At 40.4% G+C, this 24373-nt stretch overlaps 1 protein-coding gene across 1 annotated transcript in view; it reads right to left on the bottom strand.

The window, feature by feature from the left end:
- Positions 1–17862: 17862 nt before the first annotated feature.
- The window catches only part of LOC103640480 (achilleol B synthase), a 75829-nt gene continuing 69318 nt past the window's right edge, over positions 17863–24373 (bottom strand). The window contains exons 13-18 of the mRNA XM_008663047.3: positions 24234–24280; positions 23994–24137; positions 23727–23904; positions 19579–19653; positions 19056–19139; positions 17863–18184 (exon numbers count right to left, since the gene is read on the bottom strand). Of these exons, the coding sequence (XP_008661269.1) occupies positions 18068–18184; positions 19056–19139; positions 19579–19653; positions 23727–23904; positions 23994–24137; positions 24234–24280 (645 nt within the window). The 3' untranslated portion in view covers positions 17863–18067. The remainder of the gene's footprint in view (positions 18185–19055; positions 19140–19578; positions 19654–23726; positions 23905–23993; positions 24138–24233; positions 24281–24373) is intronic.

Genomic DNA, 24373 nt, shown 5'->3' with positions numbered 1-24373 from the left:
GGGTGCATCTCATATATGCGCCAAAGAAGACAACACATATAATAATAGAGTGCATAGAGATAAATGTCATAAATATCATAAATGTACTTATTACATAGTGGAAGTCTTACAGAAATAAATGATAAAATAAAGCGAACTATATATTATTCCCTGGCGCCACAAAGCTGACTGGAAGACACCACCTAGATCAAGTCGAAAGCCTCAGTGTTAGGCGGCTCCTCTTCAACCACATGTTCTTCTCCTGTGGGGGGGTGTGAGACAGCAAGGGTGAGCTCACACATGTTCATCGCTCAACATGTTGTGGGGAATAAGGTGCATGAACTCACCAAAGGTGGGAGTTCATGTGAAGTGTAAGGCTAATCAACAAAGTGAAGGTTGAAGCTGAGCATTGCTTTTATAAGTTGGTCAAAATTTTATTAGCAGTTACTAAGTGTAAGTAAATACCAAACCATAGTAATAGTAAGTAAAAGTAATAATAAAATAATCCTAATGCGTTGCAAATGACAAATTAAGTTTTAATTCCATAGATTAATCATGTGAGTGTCTGAGCCGCTCATGACCGTGAGCATGGCTAGTATACCAGTTTTACACTCTGCAGAGGTTGCACATCTTTACCCACAAGTCGTGTTACCCATTTGCCACGGAGTTGATCAGACCCCATACACCTCTACCAAGGAAGCGAGGTAGGGTACCACTATGAGACCTTTACAAAGTTCCACTAGCTTCAGAAAACTCGGTACAGTTTATAGGAAGCTCCAGTGCAGGAATCCCTCGCCTAACCCCCATCGTAGCAAAATCAACCCAAGGACCTCTCTACAATGACCGCTCCCCTACTGTCGTTGCCCCTTTCGGGTAAGGTAGTCATCCACTAGCTTTCCTAGTTAATTAGCCAAGGGCGTCCCATTAAACCCTTGTGGTAGCACTATTTTTCTAGGTGGTTCTCTATGTTCCCATTAACATAATGATCTTATTATGAACAGTAAATAATAAACAGATAATAAAAAGTGTAATCATGAGTAATGAATATCTCTATACCCAAAACAACATAAAGAAATAGCATTAACTACACAAAAAATTAGTAGTAAAACTATTGGTGAAACAAGGTATAAAGATAGTCAAAATCTAGGGTAACCTATTGGGTCCCATCAAAATTAACATATGTAGATCATTATGATTAATAAGAACATGACTGGGTAAAAGAAGTGATCAAGGGCACAACTTGCCTTCAACGAGCTCCTGCTCAGCAGTCTCTATCAGCTGAAACCCAGGATACTCAGTAGCTTGCTCGTCTACACGCATCAACACAATACATACATAGTATAGCAAAAATTAACATCACACCAAACATGTAAATAAAATATACAATAATAATCTAGACATTAAAATAAGATCATAGGAACTAGAATCATTAAATTTGGAGTTATAGATTTTAAGTTATGAATTTTCTAAGGTTTTATGTATTTAATACAAGATTAAGTACTAGATAAATTTTAATGTGTCTTTCATGTCAAAACAGTGACACTAATGGATAGACAATAATATTACAAAAATTTAGGAACTGGAATGGGCCAATTTGGAGTTCATATGGATTTTCTACAAATTAAACAGGTTTCTGAAATTAAATATGTACAAAAAACTATTTTCTAAATAATTTTCCTGGTTTTATCAATTATCTGGACTGGGCCTCAAATACAGAGAAGTACAGGGGCCACGGGGTAAAATGTCCTAGACAAAGTGAGCAACAATACGGGACGACGGGTTCTATTTTCTAAAACTATAAGGTTTCTTATGCAAAAATCCAGGCCGAAGGGGTATGGTTAACTATGAGCCATTAGATCACGATCTGCGGTTAGGATTAGATCATGAAAGGGTACGCGACCCCAGACGCAGGATTTGATATCAAGGGTTCAGATTCTATAACGCGAAGGGGTATGCGGGTCAACATCTCTACCGTCCATCTCAAATCCTACGGCCAGATCACTACTCTGAACCGATCAAATCAAAGTCGCCCAGATAGGATCGAGTGGCCAGCACGTGTTCTACTCCACGGCCGACCGAACGGACGGCGACGCCGCCCTGAACGCGACGGAGCGACACCGGCGAACTCCAATCCGGCAAACCCGAGCGCCCCATGCCGATTCTACTGGTTTTAAATGAAGTGGACGACCACGCGAACATGGAGTGCAAATACTCACCAAAGATGGCGCGCACAGGAGGGTTGGCCACTGAGGAGTGCGAGTGCATGGCGGAACCTATCCTCCGACGAGCAATCCACGCCACACCGACCACAAAACTTGCGTGGCGAGACTACGGATGTCCTCAGGGTGGTGAGGCGAAGCTCCCACACTGATTCGGGTCAGCCTGACGACGGTGGTCGCGTACTTCAGCCACGGCGGAATCAGCGGCTGCGGCAGCACTTCGTTCGCTCCTTCACGGTTCACGGAAACGGCCAGGAGAGGGAGTCATGTGCGGCGGCCGAGACCCTGGGAGGCATTTATCCTCCACGCGGACGAGTTAGGGGAAGGGGTTGTGGTCGCCGGATTCGTGATTATAGCGCGGACTCCTGCCGAGTTCGGGGCGTTTGTTGAGGGGGAGAGAGCTGACAAGGTAGGGCCCACAATCTAGCCAGCACGGAAGCTGCGGAGCACGCGCGGGTGCTCGGTTGTTAGTGGCTGCCAGTGGGTCCCCCCTTACCAGGCGGCAGCGCGTGCGGTGGAAGAGAGAGTGTGGGCCACGAGGATGGCTTTCACTGATGGGCCAGATAGGTGGCGCACGGCCCAAACGGGGTTTTGGTTTTCTTTTTCTTTTTCTTTTTTTGTATTTTCTTCTCTCCCTTTTCAAATTCAATTTGAATTCCAATTTAATTCAAACTGTTATGGCCCATCATTACCAAGTGTATTTGTGAAATTGGAGGTACTAATTCTAGAGATATTTATTTATATATATTGTTTATTTATTCATATCCTTTATCTTTTCTCTTCTCCACATTTATAGAATTCCCTTTAAATCTTAAATTCCCATTTAGGTATTAATATATTTCTCTTTATTCTATTTTTTGTATTGCCACAAAATGCACACAAAATAAAGTCCAGCATGATGCACAATTTAGTGACATATATATTTTTATTAATTGTTTTTTAAAGATGGTGCTCACATGTGATGACAAATATAAAGGAAAACAATTGCTCCCTTTTATTCTTCCTTACAATTTGGGTATTACATGTGAGGAGGCGGGACATGGAATTTGTAGTGGGTGACCAAGTCCTTCTCAGGGTATCACCTACTAAAGGAGTTGTTCGGTTCGACGTCTCCGGAAAGCTTAGCCCGAGATACATCGGACCATTCACTATCTTTGCCCGAGTGGGTAGCTTGGCTTATCGCTTGCGATTGCCGGATTCCATGGTAGGGGTGCACCCGGTATTTCATGTCTCTATGTTGAGGAAGTTTTTGTGGGATCCGGACCATCAAATCAAGTTGGAACCGATTGCTGTGCAGCAGGATCTGACTCTAGAGTGTCGTCCGGTGCATATCTTAGAGCCCTCGGAGCGTGTTATGAGAAGGAGATCAATTAAGTATGTTAAGGTCTTGTGGACTAATCCGTATGAGCGTGAGGCTACTTGGGAACTTGAGGAGCTGATGCGGCAGAAATATCCCGAACTTTTCATTATGGGTGAGTTTTGTTGATTCATTAATCTTTCTTTTGTCGTTCCGATAGAAGCGTCAGAATTCAAGGTCGAATTCTTTTTAAGAGGGGGTAGAGTGTGATACCTGTTGGGGGCCTTCGGCTTCCGAAGGTCCTCAAAAACATGATTTAACAGTGTTTCTAGAGTGTAATGTGTGAACAGGTACCTTCGGACTTATATCAAAGAGGGAGAACCTCAAAAGATACGAAGGTTGGCAGTGCCGAAGCTGTGAAGCAGGAAAGCTTCGGCATGTTCGCAGAAAAGGGAACCGACTTAAAGATGAAAAGGCCATTTAGACCTCGATAGATTGCTATGGAATTATCACCAAATGTAAAGGGCATGTATGTAATTTTGTATGGGTTGTATCCCGTGCCTATAAATAGGTGAACAGTACCCCCGTACTGTTCACGCTGACTTGGCATTCGCTTTTTGCGTCACACTTGTACTTTCATCTCCTTCCAAGCCGAAGGTACACTTATAATACAATATTGTTTCTATTTCTCTATGATAATATAAAAAGTTAAATGAATAATATTATATAAATATTCATGTTATTTTTTATGTTTTATATGCTTCGTCTTTTGTATACTGTGATGATGAAGGTTCGTCCTTCATGACCTTCGTCCGGAGATCGTTATATCCTAAGGGAAATAATGCTTCAAAGGACGAAGGACTTTATCGTTTAACATTTTCTGTGTTGCCTTGTTCTTAACTCATAGCATTTGAGAACAAGTCCCCAACATTGGCGCCCACCTCCGGTGAACTCACTTCCATTTCCTGAGCTTTTCGACACCTTCGGCAAGCATCAGCTTCGTCATGCCGCCGAAGAAGGCTTCAGCACCAGGGGCTGGCACGCTGCAGCCGCTGGACCCCAATCAAGACGTCCTTTCTCTCAGAGAGGCACGAAGCCAGAAGAGGAAGGCTACCAGTCCAACACATCCGGAGGATGATCTAGATCAGGAGATTCAGAATCTGGAAATCCTTCAGCAGCAGGTTCAACGCAGGAAGGAGAAGATGGCCAGGCTAGCTGAACTGCAGAGGCAGATAGATGAAGCCTCTGAAGAAGTTCGTCATCTTGCTCAGGATGAGCAACACCGAAGGCCTCAGCATCAAGACCTTCATCAGGAGGGCTTTCACAACGAAGACGACTGGTATGACAATTTCCATCGTGGGAATTTTGTTTTTGATGATGCTTCTCCCCTGTCCGCTGAGTTACAGGCTACACCTTGGCCTCCGTCCTACAAGCCGCCTCAGCTCCCCGTATTTGATGGCCATTCAGACCCGAAGCAGTTCTTGATGAGCTACGAAGCAACAGTGTCTTCGTACGGTGGCAATGCTTCAGTCATGGCCAAATCTTTCGTTATGGCTGTCAGAAGTGTTGCTCAAACCTGGTATTCCTCCCTTCGACCAGGAACGATCACTTCATGGCAGAAGCTGAAGGATTTGTTGTTAACCAGCTTTCAAGGATTTCAGACGAAGCCGGTCACTGCTCAGGCTCTGTTCCAGTGCACTCAGGACCACGAAGAATACCTTCAGGCATATGTCCGAAGGTTCTTGCGTTTGAGGGCACAGGCACCAACGGTGCCCAATGAAATTGTCATTGAGGCCATGATCAAGGGGCTTCGGCCAGGTCCGTCAGCTCAGTACTTCGCCAGAAAGCCTCCTCAAACTTTGGAGAAGCTTCTCCAGAAAATGGATGAATACATTCGGGCCGACAATGACTTTCGTCAAAGAAGGGAGGAGGCTTTCAGATTTTCTGAAATGACCAGGGGCTTCGGAGGGAGGTTTTACCCGAGGCATGTGAGATCAATTCACAATTCTACGCAAAATGATGACAGAGGAAGCCAACAGCAAAGGCCACAATGCTCCTCGCAGGCTTCTGGACAACAGCAAAGCTCCTTCCGGCCACCAGCTCCAAGAGGCAGAGGCGCCAGGGGCTTCGGAGGAAGATTTGGCGATCAACCAAGAAGAATCTTTTGCTTATTCTGCGGTGAGAACAAAGGCCATACTACCAGGATGTGCCATGTTACTATACAGAAGCAAAAGGAAATAGCTGAAGCAGCAGCACAACAAGCCCAGCCGAAGCAGGTCATGCATACAGCTTCGTATCATTCGCCCTACATCCCAGAATATGTGGGCAACCATCCTGCAGTCTCTGCTGCTTCGGCAAGTCAGCCTTCAGCTTCCTGGCAACAGCCTCCGCCTCCACCTCCGTTGCAACAAGGTCAGCAGCCAGAAGGGAGCCAATATGCTCCACATCAAAGGGACTTCAGAGAACAGTCCGAAGCTCGCACGGTCAACAGCACCGTGCCAGAATCAAAGCACATCTATTGACAAATATCCTACCTTAATAGCAATCTTTTTCATTCAGTTTTATTTTCTGCAATAAAGGACATTGTTCAGGTTTTCATGTAATTAGTTTCGTTGATTCCTACAAGAAAAATATGTTTTCTTCACAGGTTTGTGATAATAAAAAGGACCTTCGGACTACCGAAAATCCTTCGAAGCAACAAAAAGTCGTTCTAAGGAACGCAGAGTAAGCCTGACGAAGTCACAAAAAGTCGTTCCGAAGGGAGCGCAGTGTAAGTTTTCTGCTCCAAAGTCGTTCCAAAAGGAATGCAGAGCATACAGCGAAAAGTCAACGCTGATACCGCCTAAGTAAAAGGCGAAGAAGCTCCAAAGACGTTCCTAAGGGAATGCAGAGCTTATACCGCCTAAGTAAAAGGCGAAGAAGCTCCAAAGACGTTCCTAAGGGAATGCAGAGCTTATACCGCCTAAGTAAAAGGCGAAGAAGCTCCAAAGACGTTCCTAAGGGAATGCAGAGCTTACAGCGAAGAATCAGTGCTGATACAAAAATATTGTGTGGGGATATGTGTGTATCTTTCGGAACAAATGTCATCTACGTAGCATAACATCATCACATCATTTTGCATAGCATAAGCATCATACATCATGTTGCATATGGCACAAGAAGGGGACACAATATTGATCTTCGGAAGTATGATTTGAAAGAGTGAAAATCGTGGTCACAAGAAGGGGACACAATATTGATCTTCGGAAGTATGATCTGAAAGAGTGAAAATCGTGGTCACAAGGAGACACAATCTTCATCTTCGAAGTATAGCTTCGGAGAATTTTTTTTACGAAGCTTGGATATTCTTCACGAAGCATGAAAAGAAGGGAAGGTGTTTTTTCGCCAGACTCAAAAACGGTACGTGTGTAAAGTTTCATGCATCGTAAAGAATTGAGTAGCAAAAATAGATATATTACATTCGGGGTTACAAAGTGTTACATTATATTACATTTCCGAGGTTTTTTTACAAAAATGTTTAATCCTCTCTCAAAACGACTTCTGCAGCTTCATTCAGAAGCCGATTGACGACTTCGTCCATAATATCTTCGGCCATCTTTTTAATTTCGTCGTCCCCCTTCGGCTGAGGGCCCGAAGGCGCTTTAGTAGGATCTGAAGCAGGACACGACTACATTACTATTACAAATCGCAAACAGATCTTAAAAGCCTAAAGATTACAACACGGTAAAAACTATTATTTAGTACCTAATTGACCTTCGGGCTCTGTGCTCTTTTCAGCAGCCTTAGCCACTTCTCTAGCATCATGGATGCCCTTTTCACTTCTCTGAATAATTTCTCTTGCCATTTCTCGGCCACCGTTATCCCAGATATCAGTAAAAAACTTTCCACCAATTATGCTAGCTTCGGCCGAAGGATCTTTTGTATCTTCAAAGGACAAAGCAGCTTCGGACTGTGCTAAAATTTTCACATGCTCACAGCCCTTCTTCTCTAAAATGGTGGCAATCCCTCTGGCGCCAGAGAAGGCACATATATCTCCTCGGCTATTTAAAATTTCTTCGAAGGCTTCAGCTTCGTGGTCAATCCATTCAATGACACTTTCGGGATTGCCCCTCAAAAAATTTTCTTCACTTGAGAATGCGCCGACCTTGGCGAAGCTAGCCTTTAATTTTTTAACACAATCTACAGATTTATTGTAGCATTTCTTTTTGGACGAACGAAGCTCTTCAACAGTCACTTCTAGATGATCTGCCCATTGATCGCTGAGTTCACGCTTTGTTTCTTCAAGTATACGTTCTTCTTTGGCTCTGGCCAGTTGTTTCCGAAGGTCTTCAATTTCGCGTTTCTGAGCTTCAGCTTGACTTTTGAAAGCAGCTTCGTCCTCCTTTATTTTATCTATCAATGAGTATAATATTTTGTCTTTTTCGAGACCTTCGTTCCTCAGTTCAATTACTTCGGAACGAAGGTTGCTCAGGGCTATAGTACATCCTTCGTCCTCAGCATCTTTCTGTGCTCTGAGGGCATTGCTGAGTATCAGGCCCTGCAGACAGGAATATGTCTGTGTCAATAGTTTTAAACAAACGAAAAATTTTGAATTCAACAAAAATATAAGAATTCCATTTGTCGCACCTTTAAACTGTTGTAAGCTAGGCTGTCAGCCAGATCGTTCTTTGACAGCACCGAAAGTCCGTCTTCTAAAGTTGGAAATCCGAAGCTTCTGCTCATCTCCCGACAGACAGAAATTTCCTTGCTGTCGGGGAGGCAATACAAGAAATCTTCTTCTCCACTGCCATTAAATATCAACGCCCCCTTTGGATATTTCAACTTTTGGGCATAGTGTTGGGCCTCTTGTTCTTCTTTTTCTGTTAATTTTTTCCCCGAAGCATGACGAAAAATATAATCACGAATTTTGGATGCTTCGGGGGTAACAACACCAGTTCCTTCAGCAAAAGTTGGCTTTGTTATTTTTTCTGCCTCACTTTCCAAGGTTTTTGCCTTTGAGGGCTCTGAGGGCCCAGCTTCGGCTTCAGTATCTTGCTCTGGAGCTTTAGAACCCGAAGCTTCGACTGTTGTTTCAGGAGTGACGGCAGCCTTCTTCGGAGGGGTGCTTGAAGATTTGATCGTTTCCAGCACATCTAGCACATTAGCCATTCTCCTTCTTTTCGGAGTCACTGCTGGCACTTTTTGATTTCTTACTGTTTCAATGTTTGCCACAGGACTCAAAACTTCTGATGTTTTGGAGTCCTCGGTTGCTTCCTTTACCTCTTCCATTTTTTCTGTGAATGGCGCTTCGGCCTTCTCTTTCGTTTCTGGTAACAAAATTTTTGATTGCTCCAATTTTGCCTTCGTTGGTATTTCGGCTGTTTCTGTGACTTCTGGCAGCAAAGTTGGCTCGGCTGGTTTTTCAGCTTCGGTGGCCGAAGAAGTCTCTCCGGTAAACTCAGGCACCGAAGCTGGTTCAATATAACGCGGTCGATAAGTAAGAACCTTTATCTTCTTCCTTTTCGGTTCTGGCTCGCTAGGAGTAGCTGCAGTTTCTTCTTTTGCAGAGGTTGTATTTTTTCTCTTCTGCCTTCGAATGGGGTAGCAATAGTCAGGGTAGACAAACCCGATGGCATCAAATACCCGATTCAGCCTTTTCTTTTTTCGGCCTCCGAAGGCTGCTGACATTGCAGTATCTTCGGCCTTCGAGTATGTCCCAAGCAGCTCATCACTTAAATTGTCAATGCTTTTCAACCACTCATCATCTGGCTCAATAAATTTATCTCCAAATTTAAAAGTGTACTTAAACCTGACAAGTCCACCTTCGTCGGCCTCTTTAATGGTTTCTTGTGGCATTTCCCATTTCTCCGCAAGCGGCCACACCCTGAAGGCAATATGCTCTTGTACTAAGTCCCTTGTTCCTATAAAAGAGCAGACAACGCCGAAGGCTCTTTGGCACTCTTCGGCGGTTTCGTTCATTTCAACCTTCGGCCTCCGAAGGCCGAAGCTTTGCCAAATAGGACGCATAATTATACCTTTGATGTCTTCTCGTGCTGATAAGTCATTCTTCACATAAAACCATTCTGTCATCCAATCCCCGGGCCATCTCTTCCGAAAGGTTGGTACGGGACAGCTTGCCCCGGACCGAGAGACGAAGCTGTAGCAGCCAAAGTTGTTATGGTACTGTTCTTTGCCCCAAGGCTTTGTTTCATATAATAATTCATGAACATTACAGAAGCTTCTTGCGTCAGGCTTCAGACCTTGGCTTCTCGCGGCCCACACGAAGATATTTAGCCTTATAATTGCCTCGGGAGTAAGTTGATGAAGATAGACTTCGAAGATTTTCAACACCTCCACGACGAAGCTGCTCAAGGGGAATCGCAATCCAGCTTTCAAAAAGCTTCGATACACCACAACTTCATTTTCTTCAGGGTGTGGACAAGTTTTTTCCCCTTCGTCCGCCCTCACAATGGACAGATCCCGGAAATACCTTCCTCTCATATTAACAAGATGATTCTCTTTGATAGTTGATTTACCATAAACTGAATGGCTTGGTCGCCAGGGGCGATCTTCGGAGTCTTCGCCACCGCTGTCCACATCATAACTTTCACTGTCACCAGTATCTTCAGACAGCCCTTCCAGAATTTCCCTGGTGATCTTTTCTGTGTTGGTCTTCGACATTGCTATAAGAAACCCTAAGTTCTTCTCTTCATCAAGACTCAGCTTCATCTCAGCAGCAGCCTTCTTAGCAGCTTCAGACATCTTCGGAAACACTAAAAAACTGTTTTTAAAAGCCGAAGCTTCAAAGCTAAAAACTTAGCAGATCACAGTGCACAAGAGCTAAAAAATGAGTGAGCAGGAGTGGTTGGCCAGAAAGCGTGCAAAATAAGTTTGCGGTATGGCCGTATTTATACGCTTGATGCGTTGAAAGTTGAAAGACCCCACTTGTCATTGAATGTTGCTATTCTAGCAAAGGGAAGGTGTTTTTTCGGACCTTCGGCATAAAGCCTTCGTTCATATCGCAATCTGAATTTATTATTTCAAACAAATTAATATTGCGAGGGGCTACTGTTGGGGGCCTTCGGCTTCCGAAGGTCCTCAAAAACATGATTTAACAGTGTTTCTAGAGTGTAATGTGTGAACAGGTACCTTCAGACTTATATCAAAGAGGGAGAACCTCAAAAGATACGAAGGTTGGCAGTGCCGAAGCTGTGAAGCAGGAAAGCTTCGGCATGTTCGCAGAAAAGGGAACCGACTTAAAGATGAAAAGGCCATTTAGACCTCGATAGATTGCTATGGAATTATCACCAAATGTAAAGGGCATGTATGTAATTTTGTATGGGTTGTATCCCGTGCCTATAAATAGGTGAACAGTACCCCCGTACTGTTCACGCTGACTTGGCATTCGCTTTTTGCGTCACACTTGTACTTTCATCTCCTTCCAAGCCGAAGGTACACTTATAATACAATATTGTTTCTATTTCTCTATGATAATATAAAAAGTTAAATGAATAATATTATATAAATATTCATGTTATTTTTTATGTTTTATATGCTTCGTCTTTTGTATACTGTGATGATGAAGGTTCGTCCTTCATGACCTTCGTCCGGAGATCGTTATATCCTAAGGGAAATAATGCTTCAAAGGACGAAGGACTTTATCGTTTAACATTTTCTGTGTTGCCTTGTTCTTAACTCATAGCATTTGAGAACAAGTCCCCAACAATACCCAATTTTCAAAAAAAGAGAAGTTGGAGTTTATTCTTTCTTTGTTTTTCTCTTTTGGGTGCCGCGCTATTGGGGTTTGGAATTTTGGGAGGTAAACCTCAGTAAAACAGTAGAATTTATGTTGGTTTTGTACGCGGGGGACGGGAGCACATGCATGAGTGTGGGTTTGGGTCGTTGATCTCAATCCGGCGGTGGGGAGCCCACTATTTCTTTCCCCACAACCCTAGCCGACCACCCTTTTTCTTCCCCCCCTTGTGTGGCCGACAACCCCCATTTTGTGTCCCTTGTGCAACTGCCCCTCCCTCTAGACCTTGGCCGACGCCCCCCCCCCTCTCCCATCTCCTCCTTCCTCAAACTCTTGCAACCACCACAACCCTAGCCGGCCCCATCTTCTCCTCTCCAAGGTGCCACCCCTTCTCCGCTTGGATCTGCGTCGCATTGGTGCAAGTCTGCAATTGGATTTTTCGTGGAAGGAAGAAGGAGGGAGGAAAGGGGGGAGAATTCAAGGTGATTTTGTGATTATCTCTTGTTTATTTGTGCTGCAATCCAATTGATTATATATTTACCTATGCGAATCGGTAGAGCTGCTGTCCAGAAATTTTGTGGGTGGGCGAACAGCAGTTGTATTATCCGTTTTTGGGGATATTTCGTGGGTAATTAGTGGTAATCAGTATGAGAATCATGTAGAGCTTTGTCATACCTTTCGAACGAAAACTTATGTGCTCGATTCGGAGTTATAGTTTAGGAGATATCGCTGTTTGAACCTGGCTAGGTTGCTGTCCAAAAATAGATTGCAGGGTGTATCTTGTGGACTGTTTTGGGCTAATTAGATATTGGAATTTAATTATCATTTGAATACAAAACTTGTGGGGAATTTTATGTAGATGCTTCTGGAGTTTTTGTTTGTTACCACTGCTGTCATAATTTTAAAGATATGAAATTGTCAAGCAGCGCCGCTGCAGTTGGTGGGTGATGGGGTGATAAGTCGCTCGCGACGGGTTCGGAATTGTGCGTAGATGCAGCGTCGTTTATGAGCGTTTATATGTGGATTTGTGCACTAAGTTGTGTGTCAAAAACAGGTGGTGGACTTTTGGATCGTACTTAGGGCTTTGTCCAAATTCCCCGGTGAAGGCAAGTAAAATAGTGATGGTTTATCTCGTTGGTTGATTAATGTGTCCTATACTTGATTATATTTATGTCAATTGTGTTCATCCTCATATTCCTTGTTGGGTACCGTTGCTTGAAGATATTCATGTTCTATTATTTACATATGTTGAGGATGTGGTTTGATCAAGTTACACATGTTGATTATTATTTGGAAGGGGTGGAAGTATATGTTTAACACATGTTATTTGGGGTGGTCTCATGTTGTTGACATGCATAGTGCATTCATCATCCTTTGCATGGAAGTTCCGTCGTGATCTTATGGTCCGACCATACCGGTACAATAAGCATCATACGTTGCCCGAGAAGGGGTATGATGCAGCTTCATATCCTTAAAGGTATGGAGGTAGAAGTCATTATTGCATCTGTAGCCATGTGCATTCATGGGTGAAATGCGGAACCTGTTATGGTGGTGTGGATATTGTGGATCTTCACTTTGTGTTTCATCTTTGAATTGAGTAGTTGTTATCTTGTTTACTTGCTGCAATTTGATATTCAAGAAGAAGTTGTGAACTATGTGGTCATTAAAACACGGTTTGTTTACATTGTCCAATTGTTGTTTGATCTTTTTACTTGCTGAGATTTGTCATCTCACTCTTGCATTTTTTTGATGCAAGCACTTGAACTTTGCTCTTGGGAAAGAAGGGAAGTAGCATCACGGTCTCTACACCCTTAAATAATCGTACCACTGCTTAGTAATGATGTTAAACAGGGGTTCAAGTCTAGGGGATTAATATGTTCTAGCCTTCATGGTAGTCGAATTTTCTTTTGGGTCAGCTGAATTTCATTTTTATTTTGGTCATGAATATTCATTACTACCTTTGCATTCTGATTATACTCTATGGATTACCTTTCTTTTACAATATGTATAAACTTTATGTTCCTGTCGTTATGCTACTTTCAAGGTAGGTGCTGCCAAATTTTTCTTTACTTTCTGTCTCCATTTCTTTTCTTATGTTGTTTAAGTTTTGTGGGAAGGGTCTTTGGTAACATTCATTGTGTGGGCGCAATGGGGTGTTACATTTATACCATTCGGTTGAATTATGTGTCATGTTCTTGATCCATATAAGTATCGAATGTGTTTATCATCGAATTCCATTATAAAAATTGTTGTTTGAAGTTATTCATGTTCTACTATTTTAAATATGTTGAGGGCATTGTTCGAGCATGTTATATGTGTTGATTCTTATTTTGAGGAAGTGGAAGTATCTATTTAACACATGTTAAATGGGGTGGACTTATGCTGGTTTGTCATGCATAGTGCATCCATCATTCTTTGCATTGAAGTTTCATCGTGATCATATGGTCCGACCGTATCGGTACAATAAGCATCGTACGTTACCCGAGGAGGGGTATGATGTAGCTTCATATCCCTAGAGGTATGAAGGCAGAAGTCATTATTGCATTTGTAGTCATGTGCACTCATGAGGAATATGTGGAACCTGTCATGGATACGTTAATATTGTGGATCTCTTTTTTGTGATTTTGGAACTGGGTGTTTGGTACTTTGTATACTTGCTGCACTCTAATATTTAAGAAGGGAGTGGTGAACTCCGTGGTTGGTTGGTAAAACACTATTTATTTTACGTTGTCCAACTGATGCTTGATCATTTTACTTGCTGAGATGTGTCATCTCACTCTTGCATTGTTTGATGCAGGCACTTGAACCTTGCTTGGGGAAAGGAGGGAAGTAGCAGCACGATCACTACACCTCTAAACAAATTTACCACTGCTTAGTAATGATTTTAATTAGGGCTTTGGGTCAAGGATGTTGGTCATTTTTTGATAATAGTGTGTGCAATTGGTCTAATAGGTTCTAGCCATTATGGTGGTCGTATTTTTTTGGTTAGCTGAATTAAATCTTGTTCTGAATGTTTACTTTTCTCTTGCATCATGATTATACACTGTGGATTACCTTTTTCTTGCATCATGTTTAAACACTGTGATATCCTCGTTATGCAACTTTCAAGGGAGGTGCTGCCGAATTTTTCCTTTCTGTCTTCATCTTTTTATACATGACCATTTGGGGAAAGTGTTTTAGGTGACATTCATTGTGTTTGGGTTTATGGGGTGTTACATAGCCTCATCCAAAAAGAACTACGCAGAAATGTAGAAGGTCTTGTATGTAGTCTTGAAGACCTCCTGGAAGCTTTGGCACTATTTCCAGTCCTACAACATCTTTGTACCTTCTTCACAACCCTTGAAGGATATCATAAGAAACAGAGAATCTTCGGTGTGGATTGGAAAATGGGCCACAAAACTCAATGTGTTTGCCATTGATTTTGTACACATTTCATTTATTCAATCTCAAGCATTGGCTCATTTCATTGCTGATTGGACTCCTGTCCAATAGGACGAAGCCATTACATCAAAAGAAGCTATATGGACAGTCTTCTATGATGGCTCATGGGTGTCCTTCGAGGCCGGTGTTGCTGCTATTATAATGTCACCATCAGAAGCGAAAACTTCATACATAGCCAAATTATAGTTCCAATGTACAAACAACATTATAGAATATGAAGCTTTGTTGCTAGGCTTGCGAAAGCTTAAAGTAATGGGTGTAAAAAGATCAATTCTCAAATCTGACTCCCAAGTCTTCACATGCCATGTTTATAAGACGAGCAAGGCAAAGAGCCTAGCATTGGAAAAGTAACTTGACATGGTCTGAAGAATGGAGGCTTCCTTCGAAGGCTTCTCTATGAAGAATATCTTGAGGTTGGATAATGAGCATGCTGATATATACTAGCTAAGTCTATGGCTTAGGAGCTCCCTCTGCCCTCAGAAGTATTCTTCGAAGTATTAAAAGCACCTTCGGTGGAATTGATGGAAAGGACCATCTTAATATTTCAAAAATATTTTTCTCACTTTATCTATTTGGGAAAATGTAAACTCATGTTTTAAAAGGAAAATAATTTGAATTCACCTCCAAAACCTGTGACATATGTTGTGTATTCATAGTGGTTTTGTGCCATACAAAAGTAGGACGTTACAATTTGGTTGTACACAAACTGAATTGTTTCTTATTTTTTATCAGGGTGTTGATAATAGTATGTGTTGGCGGCCTTCATCTTCCGAAGGTCCTAAAAAACATGATTAACAATGTTTCCCAAGTGTAATATATGTACAGGAACCTTCAGACTCGGAATGAAGTTGTACACAATATGAAAAGCATGGTCAGGACGAAGGTTGAACCAGCTCCGAAGCTACACGCAAGGAAGCTTCGGCTGGATAGCAGAAAAAGGAACCGACTTAAAGAGGAAAAGGCTATCTATCCCTTGATAGATTGTCCTTAAGTCAATAGTAAACATGAAGGGCATGAATGTAATTTTACACAGGTTGTGCCCTGTGCCTATAAATAGATGAACTGTAATCAAGGTATACTAAGCCAATAGCATCAAATACCCTATTCAATCTTTTCTTGCCCCGACCCCCGAAAGTTGCGGACAAAGCATTATCTTCGGCCTTGGAGTATGCCCCAAGTAGCTCATCACTGGTAGCTTCGATACATTTCAACCAGTCATCGTCTGGCTCATCAAACTTCTCCCTAAATCTGAAGGTATACTTCAATCGGACCAGACCACCCTCACTAGAATCGGCGGTGGTCTCCTTCGACATGTCCCAGCTCTTTACAAGTGGCCATACCCTGAAGGCTATATGCTCTTGAATCAAATCACTTGTGCTAATGAAGGCACACACAGTGGTAAAGGCCTTTTGACATGCTTCAACATTGCCATCAATTTCCACCTTCGGCCTTCGGAGGCCGAAGCGAGACCAGATGGGGCGCTGAATGATTTCCTTGATGTCTTCCCTTGCCTTTAAATCATTTTTAACGTAAAACCACTCCTCCATCCAGGCCCTGGGCCATCTTTTCTGGAATGTTGGCACCGGGTGGCTTGCATTGGGGCGAGCAATAAATCCATAACAACCGAAGTTGTTGTGGTACTGTTCTTTGCCAGTAGCCTTCGTCTCATATAAAAGTGCGTGCATACTGCAGAAGCACTTCACGCTTGGCTCTATCCCCTAACTCCTTACAACCCAGACAAAAATCCCCATCCTAATTATAGCTTCGGGGGTAATCTAATGAAGGAAGATCTGGTATATCTTTAGCACTTCAACCACAAACTTGCTCAGCGAGAACCGAAGACCTGCCTTTAAGAAGCTTCGGTATATAACAACTTCGTTTTCCTTCGGAGCAGGGACAGTACTGTCTCCTCCAACTCTGACAATAGACATGTCGCGAAAATATCTCCCCCTCATGGCATCAATATGACTTTGCTTGATAGTCGATTTTCTGAAGATAGTATGGCTTGGGCGCCACGGCCGATCCTCAGAGTCTTCATCCCCACTTTCCACGTCGTAACTATCACTGTCATCAGAATCTTCGGATAAACCCTCCATGATCTCCTTAGCAATTTTCTCTGTATTTGTTTTTGCCATGGACTCAATAAAACCAGCAATGAAAGGATCTGCAACTTTCTTCTCTTCATACAGCTTCGTCTCCCCGGTCGTTTTCTTCTCTTCAGTCATCTTCTTCTCTCCACTCATCTTCTTCTTTTCAAATTTGGAGCAAACGTGTCTTTAAACCGAAGCTCTAAAAACTCGAAAATCAGGCAAGAGTTAATGAGCAAGAGCTAAAAGTTTGAGAAAACAACGCAAATGGCAGAAATGGTGTATCAAATGCTGCCGCTATGGTTCATATTTATACGCCCATTGCTTTGCAACTTGGTGGACCCCGTTTGTCATTGACTGTTGCTATTCTAGCAAATGAAAGGTGTTTTTCGGACCTTCGGCTTAAGGCCTTCATTCACGTCGTAGTCTAAATTCGTTATTATAACAAACTAATACTGCAAGGGGCTACTATTGGGAGCCTTCGTCTTCCGAAGGTCCTCAAAAGCATGATTAGCAATGTTTCCCAAGTGTAATATATGTACAGGAACCTTCGGACTCGGAATGAAGCTGTACACAATATGAAAAGCATGGTCGGGACGAAGGTTGAACCAACTTCGAAGCTACACGCAAGGAAGCTTCGGCTCAGTAGCAGAAAAAGGAACCGACTTAAAGAGGAAAAGGCTATCTAGCCCTCGATAGATTGTCCTTAAGTCAATAGTAAACATGAATGGCATGAATGTAATTTTACACAGGTTCCGCCCTGTGCCTATAAGTAGATGAACAGTACTCCTGTACTTTTCACGCTGACTTGTATTCACTCGTGCGTCACGCTTGGACTTTTGCCTTCTGTCAAGCCGAAGGTATAAATGTAATTCAATATTATTCATATTCATTCATGATAATATAAAAAAAGATATATTGATGATGCCATATGATTATTCATGTCACTTCTCATGTTTCATATGCTTCTTCTTTCATTAACATATACTGTGATGATGAAGGTACGTCTTTCATGACCTTCGTCTGAAGATCATTATATCCTAAGGGAGATAATGCTTCGAAGGACGAAGGACTTTAACCTTTAACATTCTGTATTGCCTTGTTCTTAACTCATAGCATTTGAGAATAAATCCCCAACAGTATGCATACATCATAATAAAATTGTACACAGAATTACATGCATGATCAATCGAAATCCTACCTATTACATTTCATGATATAAAATACAAGTGGTTTTATTGATTCCAATATAATTTTCCTTTAATATTTAACACAATACTACATATGACTTTTTTGAATTCCATGGATCCCTTCAATTAGTTTTGGCACGTACTTTGCGGTGATACTCTCCAAGAGCCCAAACAGGGAACAAAATACGGTAGTTGGGGTAGTTGAAGTATACAGAGCAGTTGGTGTTGCCGACATGTTCCTATACACAAAATGCAAGAAAATTGTCAATGATGATAAATTATTGGAAGTGTAATAGCAATACTTTTTTCCTACAAGATAATAATTCTAGGGTTAGATATCTCCAACAAAATATAAGTACAAATGTAACTATGAACATGCAATGCAAGAACTAACTAACCAAACATAATAATGTATCTATGACCTGTCTACTATATATGCAGAACACACAATGCAATTGATTGAGATCTCAAGTGTCCCCATCCTTGAAACTTGATTATTACAACTATCTAAAAGCCATTACATAGGAATGTGATAGTAAGATAACTGAATAATGAACATGAAAATGTCTAGCTCTTAGTAACCGGGAACTGGGAACTTGGCCACGTTCCTCGTTCCGGGAACGTTCGTTCCGTTCCGGGAACGTGGGAACAATCTCGTTCCAGTAGTGTTAAATCCTAGTTTTTGTATAGGAACACCAAAGTGAGAGTAACCACCAGCTTATCTTGGTCATAGGGAATCAGTAAGTATAGTTTTCAAAATCTAGAGGGGCACATAGCTTGGCTTGGACATAACAAATGGATTGCTCATACTACTGATGATCATAAATATTAGTCTATCTAGGTTAGTGCTAAATCAAAATTATACTAGCTACTACGCTAACAAAAATAAATAAGATCAAATAAAGGGCATTACACACTGTGAAACTACATGAATACATGATTGTGGTAGCAGATATTTTGCAATCGTGATCCATGCATGCATGCAAAATCTTATTCATTGTTAGTCAAAGTTAGAAAAGTGACTTTAGAAAAAAAAACTAAAATAGATTTATATTTACATTAGAGATGAAAGGACATTTTCCCATCGTAACATTGTTTGGAAAAACTCACTTGTTGAGGATAATCTCCTGACTCCAGTTGCAGACTAATCAATGCTTTTGCTGCTTGATGTAATGGTGTTGGGTCCCGTTCCATCTAGTTGTTACAAATTAGAATAGAAAGGTGGATGCAACCAGCAAGTACTTATAAATAATTAATGGTACAAAAACTAGTAATCGACATTGATGCTTTGGGACAAAAATGATATAAAACCCAAAATATTTTTATTTTTTGAATATAGTAAACCAATACCATTGCAAAATATTTTTTGAGCAGATGAACCTAACATATCGAGGTATTTGCATATTCATAAGGACTGATTTAGTGACCAGGGATCACGGGGGATTGGAGGGGATTGAGGGGAAAATTAGTTCATTTTCCCCTCAATCCCCTCCAATCCTCCTGTGATCCCCTTGTCACCAAATCATCCCTAAATGTTGTGATGATTGATAACATCTACGTACATTCCCTTGTTTCTATAACAAGGGAGTAGTTCTCTGCACTAAATAAATGACATGTGGTCAAGAAATAAAACCTGTCCTGCATAAATCAAAGCTAGCATCGCCCAAGCAGTCTGTACACCATGAGTGCTAAGGCCCTCTACATAAACCTGGACATCATCAAAACATTTTTTCTAGGATCAGGATCACTACACTAAGAATAAGGAAACTCTTATTTTATAAAAAGAATCATGTAAATTAGCTAACAAACTTTAGAAATGTGAACTAATATAGGTGTCGTTTGGTTCACAAAATATAACGTAAATGGTAATGATAATGATTCACACTCGACTACCGGCGGTAACAAGTTTGAATAGGACGATATCCATTTATAGTGTAATATCCGATTACGGTTAAACTTAAACAAACATGATTTGACGTTATCAGTTAACCATTACGTTACTGATATATGAGTCAAGCGGCACCATAGTTCGTTGCCTTTGATGGTTGCACTTAAGACTCTTTCAGGCTAATCTATGGCCGACCATAGAATATTGTTCTATGACCACTTCAATTTACGATTATGTTTGTACTAATATTACAATAAAGTGACAACATGTTTACAATATATTTGTTACTATAACTCATGTGATATTTTCCATATGTTTTAGTAAATTACTTAGGAGGAGTTATGATAATCTTATGAATTAGTACAATCCATTATGGTAACTCAAAGTGGCTACAAAAAAAATATATTATGGTTGGCTAGTGTGTGTCTTTTTGTTTGAGCGTGCACATGTACTATAGGATTTTTCTATCTGACAAGTAGATCATTTTGTGTAAGAAATTAGAGGATTAACACATGAGACATATATGTTGTGTTTAGATAGAAGAAACATTTTCAGCCGTGACGAGAATCAGCAGAATCACTTCAAAACTGTCTTTCCAACCAGTGATTTGGAACCAAAAAGTTTCACCATTTCTACATACGTGCGCGAAATGGCCGAAGTCTGGTTTAATTTCACTGATATTTCTATCGCATTGCTTCCCATTTTTTCATTTGTTGTTAATTTAGCTAAAATGATTTGTATTTAAGTTGTTTTCCATCCACAATAAGTTTAAATTATTTAAACTTATTTTTTGTTACATGATGTTTCAATCGGAATTAGGTTTATCTTCCAAACAGTTTATAAAGTGGATACTGATTCATCATCAGAAATATTTTTGAGAGAATATAGATCCAAAACATTTCTGCGAGCACTGGTAGGAAAAAGCTCAAAGCATACAGTAAAGTTTAATTTTTACGGTCGGTTCTAGTTATCAAGCGTTAGTGCTATTTCTAGTGATGGTTTCTTAAAAACCGTCGCTAGAAATGATATTTCTATAGAGGGTTCATTAATAAAAACCGTCACAAGAAATCTATGATTTCTAGTGACGGTTTTTTAAGGAACCGCCACTAAAAATCAAAAACAGAATTCTTTCAATACCAATTTCAGTTTGTTAAGGATGCTGGACAACCAAAAGTTTGAATTCTGTCAATACCACTAGAAACTACAATGTTCCCTACGTGCAATTCAAAGAAATTTGTCATCTGTTCAAAATTTTGCTCTTTCTTGCCAATTCTGTTAGTCAGCTGTTACAATGGTGTGAAATGGCGACAGAAAGACAATTTTACCACACTAGAAAATACTAAATGTAACCGCCAGTAAAAATAGATTTATAGTGGCAGTTTTCATAAGAAACTGATACTAGAAATCATTTTTATCCTAATTTTTTTAGTTTTTCAAATGCCGTCATATAAAACTTTATAGTTGACAACGTTTTTATTTGAAATCATTTTGGCACTAAAAAATTACATCGAAATTTGTCAAATTTAAAATGCAAATTTTGCAAAAAAAACTTAGATGAGAAAAGTACTAAAATAAAAGTTGTAGAACTTCAAAAGTTATGAAACTTTATAGTTGACAACTTTTTCATTTGAATTTGTTTACAGCCTCAAATAGTCAATTTATACTTGGATTGTTCTAATATGTGGGCAACAAAACTGCAACATAAATACAAATTAAGTAATAGACCGAGTGGTAGAGGGGGCTACGCGTGGGGTGAAGTTGTGGATTCAATCCCCACCGGGACCGTATAGTCGAGAATTTTGCGTGGAAAATGCCGCGACTTGCGACTTCGATGCAGGCGGGTGGGGGTGCCTTAGCGAGGCCACTCCCCTAATAAAAGTATTTTTTGCTATTTTAAAACATGTTTTATGTTTCATGGAAAAATTGTTCACTGGCGGTTTTATTATCTCGACCACCAGTGGAAATCGATTTCCACTGACGATTTTTTTAACCCGACCGCAAGTAGAAATCGATTTCCATGGGCGGTTCTAAGTTACCTGCATGTACAAATAATTTTTTCTACTGGTGACGCTAGTGAAAATTGTTTTATGTTTTAATTTTTTCTACCTGCAAGTGGAAATCGATTTCCATGGACTAGCAATTCTAAAAAACGTCAATACAAATATGTTCACACCACATGTATAGAGCTTATATGTACTAGTCGAGAATTCGTAGCTTTACCAAATGTACCATTATACTATATATTTCAGGTACAGGGTTCCCTATGTCTAGCAGAGAATGTTTCTCTTGCTTCTTATCCTCAAGTTTAAAAGGTGCATATGAGTTTATCTGGGATTCCTAGCTATAAGGTACTAGAAGTTGTTTGATTGCACTAGAACTAATAGTTAGCTGATAAAATTAGTCGAGACATCCAAACAATCTAGCTACTAGTTCAGCTATTAGCTACTTTTAGTAAATTCGCTAATAGTTAACTAGTTATTTATTAGCTAGCTAATTCCACTAGCAGTTTTTAACTAACTAATTATTAGCTCTAGTGCATTCAAACACACTCCCTTATCTATTGAATGGGTTGCCCCTTGTATGGTCTATGGGTATGGGTACAAGGGGAACACTGAATGACTCATATCTATATAGTTTACTAGTTTGTCAAAGAAAAATCTTATTTAGAGGGTGTTTGAATGCACTACAGCTAATAGTTAGTGGCTAAAATTTGGCCCTGTTTGGTTTGAGTGACTAAAGATTATTCCCTACATTTTAGTCTCATTTATTCTCTAAATTGTCAAACGGTAAGACTAAAACAGGGACTAAACTGTTTGTCTCTAGTTCCTCAAGGGGTGACTAAAAGGGACTAAATCATATAAATTTCACCATTTGCCCCTCCTTTATTTTAGTTGCACTAATGGCGGGAGAATGACAAGGGATATTTTGGTCCTCTTATGATTCATTTAATGTGTTTAAATAATTTTAATCCCTAAAACCAAACAGGATAGAGACTAAACTTTAGTCTCGTAACTAAACTTTAGCCCCTGGACTAAATGAACCAAACAGACCCTTTGTTGAAACATCCAAACACCTTAGCTAATAGTTCAACTATTAGCTATTTTGGTAAATTATTTAATAGTTAGTTAACTATTTGTTAGCTAGCTAATTCCACTACCAATTTTTAGCCAACTAAGTATTAGTTCTAGTACATTCAAACACCCCCTTACAGGGTGGTTGAATGCACTAGAGTTAATAGTTAGTTGCTAAAAAATTGCTATTAAAATTAGCTAGCTAACTATTAACTAATTGACTAAAAGTTGTAGCTAATAGCTGAATTATTAGTTAGACTGTTTAGATATCTTTAGCTAATTTTAGCAACTAACTATTAGCTCTAGTGCATTCAAACACTCCCTTAGTTGTTCAATATTTTTTTGACTCCCAAGGCTATCTAGTCCATATCTTGTTTTCTAAGTAGTCAACTTAGGGCCCATTTGGAACCATATAGTTTTTAAGAAACTGATTTATAGAAACTGAGATGATTCCAAACATAGCAGTTTATGCCTCAGTTTATAGAAATTGGATTCATGGTTTCAAAAAAACAAGAAGCTAGCCTTTCCTAATTAAAATATAAAAACTGATTTATTAAAAACTAGATTGCTTCCCAATAGAACCTTAGCTGGTTATTAAAAACTGGGTTGCAACAGCACCTTAGCTAATTCAGTTTGCTACTTAGGGTGTGTGTGCCGCATTTCCAAAAAGACCTAACGACAGTTGAAACAAAAACTTTGTGAATAGACAAGCATATGTCTTTGGATTTTTTTTTCATAGGGTGCTCTATATACATGAGTCATGACTGTTGTTAAGTAACTGATGACAATATCAACGTGAAATGAAATACAGCAGTTACTCACCTGTCTTTCGCAGGAACGATAGCTCTCTGCCCAGCCACCAGTTTTGAGTTGTATTGAGAGCAAAAATTCACATGCTTTCCGAATGCAAATATTGTTCTCATAATTTCTCCCAGCAGCAACTAAGCCATTTATCGCATGGAGGGTCCCATAGATAAAACATATTCCCCAAGTGCCATACCTTGCAGGTAATTTCTGATTTAGTTACAGTTTAGACATAAGGGAAAAAACCGATAATCTGTACAAATTAGAAGATGTTTTCATACAAACCAGGATCCATCCTTGTTTTGATTACTCTCGATAAATATGGCAGCTTTGTCAACATTTTCTTTTATTTCTTTACTGCGGTACTCTGAATTGAAGTCACCAAATAATACCAAAGCCTGCAACACTGAGGATGTACATTCAACCGTTCTGCCAATAGATGAATTGAGTGACTTAATTAGTTTGCAAGGCAAATCGACATGGCAGCATGAAATTCAGATTTAGAAGAGTGGCCGTTGTTCTTACGGGTAATCGGCGACAATATTTCGAAAACTCTCCGCAGGATTCAGAATCTAGGATGCCAAATCAAACAAAGTCAGTCTACATGGATCTATAGTATCTACATATATAAATTACTCGTTCCTGTTTTCTAAAAAGTACTTTTC

This window comes from Zea mays, chromosome 1 (genome assembly GCF_902167145.1).
Source record: "Zea mays cultivar B73 chromosome 1, Zm-B73-REFERENCE-NAM-5.0, whole genome shotgun sequence".
NCBI lineage: Eukaryota > Viridiplantae > Streptophyta > Magnoliopsida > Poales > Poaceae > Zea > Zea mays.
The sequence above is the reverse complement of the archived record's forward strand: the minus strand, read 5'-3'. Positions and strand labels throughout refer to the sequence as shown.